This window comes from Lepisma saccharinum, chromosome 18 (genome assembly GCF_977018435.1).
Source record: "Lepisma saccharinum chromosome 18, izLepSacc3.1, whole genome shotgun sequence".
NCBI classification, from domain to species: domain Eukaryota; kingdom Metazoa; phylum Arthropoda; class Insecta; order Zygentoma; family Lepismatidae; genus Lepisma; species Lepisma saccharinum.
Window position 1 is genome coordinate 38,972,173 of NC_139246.1, and position 15,461 is coordinate 38,987,633.

The 15,461-nt window shown below is 39.7% G+C and overlaps 1 protein-coding gene across 2 annotated transcripts; it reads left to right on the forward strand.

Annotated features, from left to right (window-relative positions):
• The first annotated feature begins 1,265 nt into the window (after positions 1-1,265).
• LOC146002002 (uncharacterized) lies at positions 1,266-15,150 on the forward strand. Of its 2 annotated transcripts, none has more exons than XM_083139706.1 (3): positions 1,266-1,333; positions 10,976-11,265; positions 14,870-15,150. In XM_083139706.1, exons 2-3 carry the CDS (start codon positions 11,071-11,073, stop codon positions 15,131-15,133), a joined length of 459 nt encoding a protein of 152 aa, XP_082995832.1. In that variant the 5' UTR covers positions 1,266-1,333; positions 10,976-11,070; the 3' UTR covers positions 15,134-15,150. The 2 variants fall into 2 exon arrangements, with proteins under 2 accessions (XP_082995832.1, XP_082995833.1); XM_083139707.1 differs by having other exon boundaries at positions 1,293-1,333; positions 10,948-11,265.
• The last annotated feature ends 311 nt before the right edge of the window (positions 15,151-15,461 follow it).

Sequence of the window (15,461 nt, forward strand, 5' to 3'; positions counted from 1 at the left end):
AATTTCTATTGCCAAGTTCCAACATAATGCCCATCTAACCTAACTACAAATTTCTTGTGAACACTCACTTTAATACATACTTACATGTAAAATATCAGCACTATGCAATAGAAACTGAAGTGAAAAAAAGCCTATGTTGCCTCGGCTCGGTGAGGTTGTTAGTTGCAGAATGCTGTCCTTTCTTAATCCACAAGGCTGGACAATTGATGGACACGTAATGATTTCTTAATTGTGTTTGTTACGTAGTTAAAAGACGGTACACTATATACTTTCAATTCCATTTTATATAAGGGGGATAAAAACATTCCTGACAGGGTAAAAATAATTTTCTATTGCCGGTAATTATTTTTTTTTGCGGGGGGATGACCGGCATACTAGAAAATATATCGACTACAAAACATCTTGCCAAAATTTCAAGATTTGTTTTGAGTCCACTTCATGTACAGATGAGTTAATCGGGACTAGTGTCGAATTAAAAATGATGAACACTCAACTTTCAACTCCATAAAAATTAAGCAATAAACATACATAAAACGAGTTACATCAAATTTAGCTAATTCAATTCTGCATCAATCTATGGTAACCAAATTTTTTCCCGAGTATGTCTCCAATTTTTTTTATCGTCGTGAGAACCAAAAAGTGTCAGTTTTTTGTGTTTTTTGAAATTTTATAATTAAGAAACAGGTGGTCCAATAGTGATGAAATTTAAATACGGTTCAGGTAGAAAGCTTTTAAATACAATTGTTTCTTGTCAGATATTTTAAATCGGCCAAAAAAAAAGTTCTTATCAATTTTGCGAAACAACATTCCCTTAGTATTGGGTAGTCCTACAAATTTAATGTTGGTTTTGTCTTGAAGCTCTTTGCAGCTGTTTTCAAAATCCATTATCACTGTAATCTCACACTGACAAACCGATGTTATACATATTAATATTAAACGGAGTAGCGATGTGTGTTGAACGTGGCAACAACGTAAGCGCTATCCTATCCGATTAGCAGTGACAGCCCGCATATTCCAGGGTTCAACGAGCATACTGGTTAATTTTTAATTGAGTTGAAACTGGGATATCTATAATTTATAATCCGACAGTATGCCTGCAGTCTAGACAGGATCCTAACCGCTGAAGATCAGGGCAGTCATACTTATTTCCTGCGATTGACAACAAAATACAGACGAGGAATACGGTAAATAGTAATTATTGTTAATGTCGTCAACAATACTCACAGTTTAACAAAGGCTCATTATGTCAACATCTGTTCCTTGCCAACTGGTCCCCATGCATCCTCCGAATAGCCGAAACTGCAGGTGAAAAACCTCTACGAATGAACATGAAGTAAGCGCTATTTGGTGTAGGTGTATTGTGTAGTCATAGAGAAGATTTATACGTGAAATCAGGGGTTGTTTAAGGTCCAGGAAGCCATAAATTCTATTGGGTTCCGCTGCAGGACCGGTACCTTTTTTCTCGCACAATATAAATTCGGTCCAAGTTGCGTATTGTTACATTGAAAAAAGGTTCCTGGACCGAATTTAAATTCATCCGGAAAAAAGTTCCTGGACCCAATTTAAATTTATTCAGAAAAAAAGGTTCCTGGACCGTATTTAAATTCATCCAGAAAAAGGTTTCCGGACCTATTTTAAATTCATTCAAAAAAGGTTCCTGGACCGAATTTAAAATGATCGGGGAAAAAGGTTCCTGGACCGAATTGAAATGCTTGACAGACAAAAAAGGTTCTTTACAGTCCAGAACCCATTTGTGCTTGCTGATTTTCTCTACTGGACCGGAATTGAATTTATTTAAAATGCTTGGACCTTTAACAACTCTGCTTGAAATGAGTGCTACACCTACATTCCCTTTCTGGCCCAATATTTTTACAAGGGGTGGGAATTCATTGCTGTTAAAGGTGCATGGGGAGGATTTTTTTCCCTCCTCTAATTTTCCCAGAAGAGTCAGATGCTGTCGCTGGCGTATGCAGGATTTTTATTCGGTAGGGACTGGAAATGTAAAGATGAAGAGTACATGTCTGTCAGTGGCGTATACTGATTCAAAGCTCTGGGTTATCTCACAATGTCACAAGGTCCTAGGCTATGAATAGAAATAAGTTTACCAACTCCTAAGAAATCAGGTTGCCAACTCCTAAGAAATCAGGTTGCCAACTCATAGGATATCAGGTTGCCAACTCATAGAATATCAGGTTGCCAACTCATAGGAAATCAAGTTGCCAACTCATAGGAAATCAGGTTATCAACTCACAAGAAATCAGGTTGCCAACTCCAGAATCACCATCATCATCTCACTGATATGAATAATTTTATTTACAATTTCTGATCGATTTTTCTCCTGTATTTTATTATCTATACTTCAGGCTTCGCAGATAGCGTAGCTAGCCTAGAATATACGCTCGTGATGTCTGCTTTCTAGAGGGGCGATATACACAATAAGCTAGTTCGTTTATTTAGAACTTTCTACTCTCGAAAACAGCAATCGGGGGTCATTTCAAGGGGGTTTGCATTTACACTCTGGTTTTCCCCGAATTCCTCACTGCTTTTAATTGAAAATGTTGATTTTCTCAAAATTTCGGATAGGGCTGTAGCCCTATTAGCCCCTTCTAGGTACGTCAGTGCATTGTGGGCCTCCCCGATGGTGTATTCGTAACGTCGTCGCCTTGTAATCACGAGTTCGATACCTGATGGAGACACATGTGGTTCGGATCCCACTTTAAACTGTAGGTCTAGTCCCGATTAGCCTTCCTGTGCATAAAGTGGACTTAAATCCAGAACTGAAATCAAACCAAGCCAGTGCATGGTGTATGTATACAGGGTGTCTCATCAGTACACGATAATAGAAGCAAAAAGGCCTCAGTAAACATGAGTCCGCAAACGAGCCGTTTCCGAGATAATCGCGAATGTGTGATTACAAGCCGCCACTGACTTCATTGTTTGTAAACGTCGTCCTGGTTGGTAAAATGCTAATAATGTGTGCGAATGTGTGGTTACTAGCCGTCATTGATTGCATTTTGTAAACAGCAAGTGCTTTACGCCTTGCGCGGTCAGAGGTTTGCTGTTTGTTTACAAAACAGAACATTTCCGAGAGGTGGCGTTGTAATCAAACAGAACATTTCCGAGAGGTGGCGTTGCAATCAAACACAAGATTCGCCCAAGCCAGGATTCGAACCCTTAACCAACATTATTATTATTATTAGTAGTAGTAGTATAAAATACGTTATTAGCCTTGTAAATTCTGCAGAAAGGGGGTAGAAGTTGGTGCTAAAGCAATTGTGTTCGAACAAATGATTTGCCCTAGCTACGGTTCTGAACTTCATAAGACCAAGAAATGCAGTTATTGTGAGCGAAGCGAGCAAGAAAATGTTATTAAAAGTGTTTTTATTTGCATAAAATTTGAAGTTGTGGGCGGTAATTGCGCCCTGCAGGTACGCTTGGCCGTCAACGTTTGACTCCCGTGCTTCCCCTATAACTCATTTCCGTCCAAGTTTGGGGGAGGGGACAATGCCCCCTGCCCCCCTGTGGTTGTGCCACTGTTTACTAGACATGTTACACAGAAATGTGTACTAACAGAAGAAAAGAAAAACTACCCGTGAAGATGCAACTAAATAAATAATTTCCCAAGCACGACAAAATAATGTCTTGAAAGCAACTGAATTTTTTGTTGGAGTGCGATTTCGAGAAAAGAGGAAGAACAAAGAGGCGGAAAATAAAACCGTTTCTGATCAACAATTGTACAAAATAAAACATAAAAGAACTCACACTGATCTATAAGCAAAAATCGAAAACCACAAAGAGGTCATTTGATTTGATTTGATTTTCTTTATTTTACTTCGCTTCTTGTACCACTTTTGGCTAATTTGCGAAGATGGGGATGAGTGATGATATGATGAAATTAATGAATGGACATTTACAAACGTCCATGTCCAGGCCAGGATTCGAATCCGGGATCCCTGGCGTCGTAGCGCGAGGTCATTTGAAGAAACAATTCTTAACAAAATGCTGACGAAAGAATAACAACTCGCCCTGATTTTTTGGAGACTTCTGCCAGGATAGGAAAGAAAGTGTGGCATCCCTTCCAGAGTAGAATTAATAGCTCGCATGTTGTAGCAGTCTGAATTCAACACTTAACATTCTGCGCTCAATATGACAATAGGATACTGCAAGAGTTAATAGTGTTTTAGGTTGAAATAGGATTTGAAAAAGGGGTGCTGAAGGGCGGTGCGGAAGAAAACGAAGGTGTGCGCAAGCACATCTCTGGACGATTTGCATTTGGAACTTAGGAACGAACCTCAACTCCAGAAACCCCCAATCAGCTAATGATACGCTGACGTTATCTCAACCAAGCACCTATCTCTAACCCTCTTGCTCACACTCCACACTGCAGGTAGGTTTGGTAGCTAGTCAGCTGGAGATGATCCGAAAATATAATCTGACTCTCCACGGTAAAAAGTTGACTCCCGAAATGACGGTCTAAGCAGTCAATTTCCGCTGCAATCTAATACCGTAAACCGAGTGACAACGACCGTTTCTAAAGTCTTAACGGCCATTACAAATAACCTAATTAATGTAATTTTATCGATCAATATTTTTTTAAAAAAAGTGATATTGATTGTAAATTGTAGTTGCGTGTATCATAATATATTTTTGTGCATGATGAAATATTCAAATTTAAATAAAAAAAGCGGCCGCAAGAGGGCAACTCTGGAGGGCAAATGCGGCCGGAGCGTGGTGCTGATCACATCACCTCCAAAATGGCCAACGTCGAGAATGTGTGGGTGGGGTCCTACCTCCACATCCCCTAAAGTTCCTTCATGGTACGGTGCTTCGTATACGTGCAGGGAACTTTACCTTTTTACCTTTAACGGTGGCTTCTAACAGTGTATCTGTCCACAGATTTCACTTCAAAACAAATGGGATATGACGGGAATAGGTCTAATCCCAGAGCCAGATTTAAGACCAGGGCTAGAGGAATACGTATTCAAGCAGGGATGTCCAAAACCTTTTCTCTGAGAAGGGCCAACTTACCAATTGAGGAAATTGAATGCAATGGATTAAGTAGTATTAGCCCCGTCCGTTCTTCTATTGTTTATTTACAAGCTCTTTGCTCTATGTACTCCCACCAATCCACCACAAGATACGCCACTGTTCACGACGGACCACCGAGGCAGAAAAGACAAACTTTGTAGCAACGCATCCTGCCAAACATTATTTTTTGTGCGCTATCGGCAACAATATAAGTGGGGCAACCCATTCGAAATGCATGGTCAACCATTCTTCAGTGTTATGCAACGGTTACGTCACAACATTACTACATACATTTCTGTAGTCTGTTAGGAATTCATTTTTGTTGAGTTTTAATTCAATATGTCCTCCTCCGTGGCCGCGCGGTCTAAGGCGCTGTGCTTTGGGTTCCGACTGCGGGACGGCATGGGTTCGAGTCCGCCTGGGTTCAGTCTCTGGCTTCTCGGCCTGTGTATAGGACCGGTAGCAACCCACCATCGTGAGGAAACTGGGCAGCTACGAGTGAGTAGCGTAGAGTGGGAAATTTCCTATAACGGCTGAGGATTCGACGTGCTGACTCCACGTCAGTCCATTACCGGTTGAAGATCTCCACACCTCTAGGTAGGATTGTGGGAGGGAGACTGGCAGTGTGGAGATCGGCGTAGGCCCCTCAAGAGTTGTCGAGCCACGGGTTATTATTAATGCAATATATAACACGATCAACCGTGTACACATAAAATCAGGTAGCGGCTTAAATAATATAGTGTAGTTCACTTGTGGCAATCCAATGCGTAACACACTTCAGAGTTTCACCAGAATGATAGTAAAAATACGTGTAATCACCTACACATATATTAGAACGTTTAATGAGGAAATGGGAAAATGATGCCTTGTCTACCAAGAGAAATTAAACTGTCCTCATCCCCACATCCTCAGTTTTGTCACCCAATCTCCGCTATTGGTGGAAAGTGTCTTTTTGCCCTCGCCATACTCACTCGTTGTTCAAAAGAAATGTATTTTGGATAAAAGTAGTATAGCATACATCAAAATATTAGTAAGCTTTCTTTCCGTTAATAATCTTTACCAGCATATCACGGAGCATTCCGTACTTTTCACATGTGATGAACCATCAAATATAATAAGTATCTAATCATTATGTCATTATGATTTTTAATTATGTGCAAAATAAATCAGCGACGTCGAAAAGCTATAACCATGACATAGAAGCAGACTAATTTAAAACATGTTTACGCAAAAGGCAAATTCCACGCTGAATAAAGTTGTGTGCATCAGGCACAACACGTTAAGCTTTAAAGTCACTGTTATTAAGTACAAGGGCAAAACTACAACACCCAAAAAAACAATTTGTATAACTTCTACGAGCATAAAACTTAACAGCCCTAACCTGACGAAAACAGTAGAACACAACACTCATTCCTTCACTGTAACATATCTCCGCAAGAGAAAAACAACGGAAATGTAAAACTAATTTCTAAAGCATGCAAAATTATCCACTTTCTCTCAAGAAGTATATAGCCACCAACACCCGAAATGCCACTTGTTTAAAAATATTTATTTTAAGATAATCAATTTCGTGGAAGGCATTATTTTAGCCTTGTAGTACATATATATGCACGCAAAACAAATATTTGGTCATACGCACATCGTAATTACAAAGTATTGTTTGTTGAATAAAATCTTGACAACTTATGTCATAGACTGCTAAAATAAAGACGCTGTACAGAAATATTATGTACACAAGATAAATTTTACACTCTGTAATACTCGCGCATGCTGGTTTATCGCATCCAGATCTACTTTTACGACTTACTTTTAAAACTTTAAAGCCAGTGTGTTAGAGTTTTTAATGTCATCCCGACATTCTAGCAAATAAATTAGGGTGAAACTACTGTACACATTATTGGAAAGTTCCATGCTGCATTTGATATGTAAAGTTGGCCTGGTGTTTTCTGTTTATTTGCAGTTATTTAACGATAAATTTACATTTTTATTGTTAATGTACGTTTTCCACAGTAATGTCAATCCTCTGTCCAGATTTGGATAAAGAAAAACATTTTACACAGATTCCCTTGTTTCTTTAAAAGTCAACATCAATTTTGCTATTCGCGCCCATGCTTTGCAGCTCGATGTTTAGGCCGGCGAGACAGCGTTGCCAAATTTCAGGATTCCGGCCTGGACTAAAGCTGGCCGTGGTTTATGCCATATTACTAGGAACATTGAATTTTCGCGATGCGCGAAATCGCGAAATGTGAAAAAAGATGCAATTTTGAACATTCTGCACGTAACTACACCCCCAATGATGAAATATGCATGAGTTTTATTCGCGAAGTAATGCGAAATGTGTGCTTTTCCACGAAATGAACGCTTTTTCGCGAAATAACCGGGAAATATCATCAAATTAAGTAGAAAACACGCAAAAACCGGCAACCGAGGTTGTGCGCGCAAACTGTCGATTTGTAACGAAACGTTTGCCTAAAGTTTCCTACCATTTGCAGCTGAAGAACGTTTTATCTTGCATCACATCAGGAAACGCTGCAAATTGGGATTTCCCATGCACATAATCTCAGTTCGAAAACTTCGCTCCCTGTCAAGCTGCATTCCTTTCTTCCCCCAAACGTCTTACTCAACTTCCAGTTTCATTGAACTTGCTAGCTGTAGCAGCGATAAGATTATTCTGTTCCCGCACATCAAGGGAAACAATGGTGTTCAGTCATGAATGAATTTTGTTTATCATCATGTGATTATCAACATGTGTTTGTGTATGTGCAGTAGTGATTATTTTATTTATTGGACAGCAAGGATATCCTTTAAATACTTATACATACAATGAATAAATCCCTTGAGATATGCAATTTAGAAATGAAGTGATTTTGTGTTGATGTTTTCTTTTTGGTTGGACAGCTAAGTACTTGTGTATGTGTACAATATATATAAATGAAGTAGTTTATCAATTTATAGCTCTTTTGTATGTTGTTTCCTCTTATAATGAAAAAGTGTGTGCCAATTTTTTTTCCACCGCTGGTATATACCGCTGATCTAACATTTTATTCACCGCTCTCCTCAATTTTTATTTACCATAAATTTGTCTCCCTACATATTACGTATACTGCCACTGGAGTGCGCTCCATGCAAATGGAATGCTAAAAATGCTGAGGTATTGACTGCGTAGCTTGTGGCATCATGTGATGTTGTTTCTGTAGTTAGTTTTTTACGGTGATATCACAGTAAATTTTACAATGAAATCATGCAGATTATTTCACCGTAAAATGACAGTCAATATTACAATGTAATATTTGTTTTATATTATCTAACGTGTAGTTTGGCGACTTGGTCTGATGTATTAGGAGCCAAATGGCACCTACCTTTCAAGGTTCAGTTTCCAACACTGATTCGTATATTATAAATCTTGCCCACCCTAAAGGCATGTATGAAATAGGCTCCACTGTATTATACTGTAATATTCCTGAACACGCCACTTCAGGAAACTTCGACAAAAGTAGCGTGCCTTGTAGTAAGTGCTGCGAATCCGTGAGCCTTGGGTTCGAATCATGGACATTTTACGACCACCTGGCTGTCACGAGGGAGACTTTGGGGTGGATTATTTCAGGTGGGTCTGCATAAAGTGGCTCTGAGGCTCTAAGCAACGGCCCGACGGTGGTGCTAATCACGTCATCTCCAGCGTGGTCGACATCGAGATTGCGTATTTTCAAGACATAAAATAATAATGGCAGTAGTAAACATTCCAAAGTCACTTGTAACACAGGTAGATATTACTGTAGTGTTCACTTCAAATAAGTTTGAGAGGAGGAAGATTGACGTAATCAATATTAAATACAGGGTGTCTCAAAAGTAATAGTAAAAGTACTAAATAAGCACAAATATGGAACGATCGTGTCATTGATTGAATTTGCAATTGAAAATATAGGAGCATATCGGGGACCTCCTGTAAGTCAGCCACGCCGCCCACTTTGGGAACTACAGTGATAGTGTGGAAAAACGAACGGAGCATTTTCAGAAAAGTGAAGCAGATATATATGGAAGTGCCTACATGATTTCGTATTTATTTTTATTTTATTTTTCAAATAGCAATATTTCTAGTTGCACATCGAGTTTTTTTACGCAACACACACAAATTGATCGCTCAACGGCTATTCTTGCCTGCCAAATGTATTTAATATTTGATTAATAACTTAATTTTATGCTAAATTAGTTGTATTGCAAAGGTTCAAAAAGTATGTTTTTTAACGCAAGTATGATTTTATTTTGGATTTCACTAAGATTGTAACTCATGTCTGAATGTTGACACTCTATGACACCTTTTGTGGAATGTAACACGCAATATGTCGTTGCACTGCCTCCAACAAGCTGACAGAAGAACTACGTAAAATATACTAATTCAATCAATCAAATTTCCAAATATGTGGTTGTGGTAAATTCAAACAAAAATTAAGCAAATCACTAGCATTCTTCAGTTTCATTAGTACATTATAGATGCTTACTAAGAGTTCATTGGTAATTGATGCTGTGGCTAAAGGTTGTACGCATGTTTCAACATCGCACCCCCATACATTTCATTCCGCACCTCCTCAGCACCCCTGGCGCCGCCACTGTACTAAAGTAATTGCACTCTACTCATGCGGCGCACCGAAACGTGAAACCACTTATTTACAAAGGGGACATCCCATTGTGGGACGCACAGATTACATTTTTGCAGGGTTGTTAGAGGTAAGGAACCCATAAATTCTAATGGGTTCTATTGAGTGCTGCAGGACTGGAACCTTTTTTCTAGCACAATATAAATTCGGTCCAAGTTGCGTATTGTTTCATTGAAAAAAGTTTCCTGGCCCGAATTTAAATTGATACGGAAAAACAGTTCCTGGACAGTATTTAAATTGAGCCGGAAAAAGGTTCCTGGACCGAATTTAAATTCAGTCTAAAAAAAGGTTCCTGGACCGTATTTAAATTGAGCCGGAAAAAAGGTTCCTGGACCGAATTTAAATTTATCCGGAAAAAAAGGTTCCTGGACCGAATTTAAATTCATCCGGAAAAAAGGTTCCTGGACCGAATTTAAATTGATCTGGAAAAAAGGTTCCTGGACCGAATTGAAATACTTTAGAAATTAAAAGGTTCTTTACAGTCCAGAACCCATTTATGGTTGCTGCTTTTCTCTCCTGGACCGGAATTGATTTTTTCTTAAATTACTGGACCTTTAACAAGCCAGCATTTTTTACATTAATGTAACTTTTCTACTAACAGTTAAGCAACATTTTTCTTACAATTTCTGTGCAATTAATTATGAAACTAAACACTGTTAATTAAACACAACTGCGTTTAGTTTCCCAGATTTATATCTATAAGCTAAAAATGTTTTGAACGGATGGGGCAGGAAAAGCACTTCCTCTTTTCGTAATAACTTTATTTTAACTTCTATGAATTTTCAAATCATGAAAAATATATTATTTAAGACAAAGAGAGAAGATAATTGACATTTGAATATTGTAGTGGAGTTGAAGGTGAAATGTATTAGCTAAAGAAGAAATTACATTTTTCTTTGGTCTCACAATCACAGTACAAAATTAAAACATTTCAATTAAATTTGGAAATCGAGATTAAGGGGCATTTTGTCATAGAAAGCCTCCCAAATCATGGACGTCCGGAAGGAAGGGGGAGTCACGTCCCCCTGAAAAAGAATGTCCACGTAAAAATTATATATTTCACACATCATTTCATTTCAGTCAGGGTAATGTATGTTAATTATTATAAGGACGTGGAAGGAACATGATAATTTCGTGCTGAAACAGTGTTTTTGAGTATTCATCACTATTATGGGGAAAATTGCCTCCTTTTATTACATTGCTTAGCCTTCCCTGAAAAAAAATATATGCGGACGTCCATACCCCAAGATGACATTAGTCGTTGCAGTTACTTTTTTGTGTTGATCATTTCCCAGCATGCCCTTGGCAACCGGCACACGTTCCTACCCCGGCAGCTGAAGATGAGAATCGCCACCCTTTCGCCACCCCACCAGAGCCAGGGGTCGTAGAGATGGAGAAGGAGGTCCTGATGGGCGAAGGGGACGTTCTTCCCCCGGAGGACGAGGGGGAGGGGGCAGAGACCGTCTCCTCTCCCCTGGTGCACATCGAGGCAGCCACCATGCGACTGGCCGACCACTCGCAGCAACTGGTTGCGTACGTTGAGGAGCTGCTGCAGGCCAAGCGGCTTTGCACGACGCTCGCTAAGGCAAGTGGCTTTAAAAACCAGTGACGTTAACTGAGGAGTAGCTAGTCTAGCAGTGATAGATCAATCAATCTCGCATATCTAATTATTTTCAAATCACAATATTTACTGTCTTGTTGAAGCCAAAGTTCATATGCAACACTTTTTGTCACACGCTTCTCGTTCCTCGGTGCGATCAGCGGGCAAAGCTACTCTAGCTGGCTTTTCCTCCGCCTCACGAATTTCAGGTGGAGACTACCTCCCTTGACCCCTCGCACCCCGCTGCAGTGGTCAAAAGTCCGTGCTTTCAGTATATCGCCTATAGGAACAGATAGAGGATTGATTGGTTCCCCTCGAATCATTAATAGATCTGAAGAACTCATGGGAGAAATTTGTGCAGCACTTATGTTCTCTGTATTTACACCACAACTTTTTAAACGCTGTATAATATGCCTGAATAACATGGGATGTAGTTTTATTATTTATGAAATGGGAACGTATTATGTACTTTAAAATGTTATGCTTTCTTTTTTTTAATATGGAAGATGTAGTGATTAAATAACAAATATTTGCTCACACTCTCTCTCTCTCACTCTCGTTTTAGTAGTGTTTTATTTAAATATACTAATTAATCTCTTCGCCTCTAATGAAAACAATTGGATACGCTAAACAGTCATAAATACGGATATATTACTTTGGACAAATGAACGCGCGTTCTTATTGCTGTTGTTGGTTTGCTTTATTTTACTTCGCTTTTCTGCCACATTTGGTTATCGCGAAGATGAGGATGAGTGATGATATGATGAAATTGATGAAGAAACCTCACAAAAAACACCCATGCTCTGGCCGGGATTCGAACCCGTGACAAACGCACGTTCTTGTTCGTACGTGTTGTACTCTGCGGTGAACAATGAAATAATTTGGAATAAAATATGTATCCCAGAACTCAAGAAACCAAATTAATATTATTGAAGAAACTACAAAAATATCTTTTGTTACCAGTTCATGTTAAATTTTTGCCACCTTCCATCACTTTTACTAGCTGTATAGATTTAATTGAATAATAATAATAATAATAATAATAATAAAGCCTGCCCCCGTGGCGGAGTAGTTAACACATCGCGCTACGACGCTAGGGGTCCCGGGTTCGAATCCCGGGGTGGTCATGGATGTTTGTGAATGTCCATTCATCAATTTCATCCTGTCATCACTCGTTCCCATCTTTGCAAATTAGCCAAAAGTGTGTGGCACAAAATGCGAAGTAAAATAAAGCAAATCAATCAATTAATTGGATAATAAGTAGCGAGGGACAATCATAAGCAGAGACCTCTAGATTCCCGATTTCGCAGTGCCCTGCAGATGCACTGGGAGGGAATAATTTATATTTTTGTTATTTAGCGTTGCTCTTTCATCACTTTACCGAATCTCTGCCATGACGATGAACGTTGATTCAATTAAACTGTTGAAGGGTGGTTACAAAGCAACACTGATGCACAGACCAGGGTTCGAGCACAGATCCTTCGGTAACGAGAGGGAAATGAAACAATAAAAAATATTTCACAAACATGAATATTATGGAAAGATAGTGTTTCAAAAACCAAATTGAAAAATAACCACGTATCCGAATAGTTAGAGATGTCCACGATCTCCTCTCGTCTTTGTGTAGACCGACCTCCAAGGGGGAGGTTTATCACAGCGCGCTACGACACCAGGGGTCCCGGGTTCAAACCCCGACCTGGGTATGGGCATTCTATGTGAGTATCCCTTTATAAATTTCATCATATCATCGCCCATCTTCAACCTCGAGATTAACCAAATGTGGAAAGAAGGCAACACTAAACAAGAAAAAATAAATGAAATCGTTGTTTGATTTACTTTATTTTACTTTGTTTTTCTGCCACTTTTGGCTAATCGCGAAGATGATACGATAAAATTGATGAAGGAACACACAAAGAACACCCAGGACGAGATTCGAACCCGGTATCTATGGCTTCGTAGTCAAATAAAATTGTTTTTGCTGTCATAGGTAATATATTATATTCTTAATGGGAACCCAAAAATGCGTGTTGATCGTATTGCGAGCTACTTGAGAATACGTATCGGCTTTGCCAAATTTCACTTTTATTGGAATGGTTTGATTGATTGATTTGGTGTTATAAGTCCAATTTATACACAGTAAGGCTAATCGGGACTGGACCTACAGTTTAAAGTGGAATCCGAACCACTTGTGCCTCCACCGGATATCGAACCCGGGTATCGAATTATTGGAATGGCTCAATCCCTTTTTAGTGCAGTTAACAACACTGCAATATATAATTTGTATAATATAGCGGGTGCAAAATAGCCTTTAAGTGCTGACGCACCCAAAAATTCAATTCAAATTCAAATTTAATCTATGTAATTCTGTGGGCGGGGCAGGGGGAAAATAACATGAAGTATGAATTACGGTGATAAATATAATGATTTTAAGTTAGGACAGTTATATTGCACTGTGGGATACATAAATGAAAGTTATGTATCATTATTTTAGTACATTTTCCTACATACGCTTCGAGTTCTTGAACAGTGCGTTGCATAAAACTAAGTGAATGAACAGTGGGATAGACAATTTATCTGTGGCACGTCAAGTATTTGAGCGCTCAGCGAGCAACGTGATCGCTCAGCTACGTGACGGCCAAATAGGCGTTGATCCGCGAGCGCTGCTCACTTGATGGCTAAGCAAACTTGAACCTTGCTCGCCACAGGTTTGAGCCACAGAATATAGCGTTTCTGTGTTTCAATCTCGTGAGGCAAAGGGAAGAAGATGAAAACTGTTTAAGAACGGGGATATGGGGGGGGGGGGGCGAGCCGCGAGTGGCGGGCAACTAATGGTGATGTAATATTCCAGTTTTTGTAATTGTATTAAAATGTGAGTGTTGTTTATTCCAAATAATAAATACTAAATATACACCGTAGTTTTGGAAAGTTGTGCAAGGGTATGAAAATGAAAATTTCGACAGTTTTCTTCACATCAACTATTCTATTTCTATAATTAACAGCTTTTCAAACACCCACATCCTGTCCACTTGACGCATCCACATTTATCACAGATTATTCAAAGGCACTGATATTTTGATCAATGAGCAAACTGCGTCAAGTAAATGATCTGTCTGCTCAACGAGCGAAAATCTTGCTCAGCGAGCGTCGCTCAGATACTTGACGGGCCCTTGGTAACGTTTACCATCCCACTCTACATAAGCAAGTACAGACATTTTGAATAATTCTGCAATCAACAATGGATGTCGATAGCTACCAGTGGCGTGCCCAGGATTTTTGAAAGAGGGGTTAAGTTACGTGTAGTTTATTTTAGTAGTCATTCCTAATTTTATCATTTTTCCCTTCATTCGACGTTCTTTTTCTTTTAGCAATACTTTCCGGGGGGGGGGGGGGGGTTATGACCCTCACCAACCCTGCTTGGGCACGCCACTGATTGCTTCCCCAAGTGTCGACGTCACCGCACGTCACTGTTAAAAACAGTGAGGGTGCGAAATCCGTGGGAGTAGAGTGCCGAAGCACCCACAAGTTTTAGCTCATTCATCCATTCTACTAATAATTCGTGAGGCTCTAACTCCGAAGCATTTCCCCGCAGACGAAAGAAGACACGAGGGAATCGAAGGAGGACCACGAGGACAACGGGAGATCCGAGGCTGATGCCCCGACAGAGAGAAGCCCGTCGACCGCCAGTGGGACCCTCGCCCGAGCCTCTCGGCTGGCCCTGTTCATCCGAGAAGGCCTCGCACTCATCGCGGCCATCCTCATCTCCGGCCTCCGGGCTGCAGGGGAGGGGGTGAGCGTTGCCTTCAGACGCGTCTGTCAGGAGACAAAACGGGCTCCTTCACATTCACACCAATAAAGATCCATCTTAATCAATCACGTGTTTTTTTTCATGATTTCTTCAAAGGCAACTGTAAACCATTATACGGCGTACGCTCTTAGAAGGAACATGAGCAGTGCTATTGCGCTTGTGCCAAAGTAACTACCAGCGGAAGGGAAAGACAGACAATTCGTTGTGTCCAATATTGAAGAATTTTCTTATGTATATGTGAGTATAGTGAAATAATACAGCATTATAATATCATATCACTGCAGCATATAAGAACTCAGACTTGCAATGTTGGAAAACGCCCACGACAATACACGTCATTGTGTATATTGAGACGAATATCGTAACAATCTGTAGA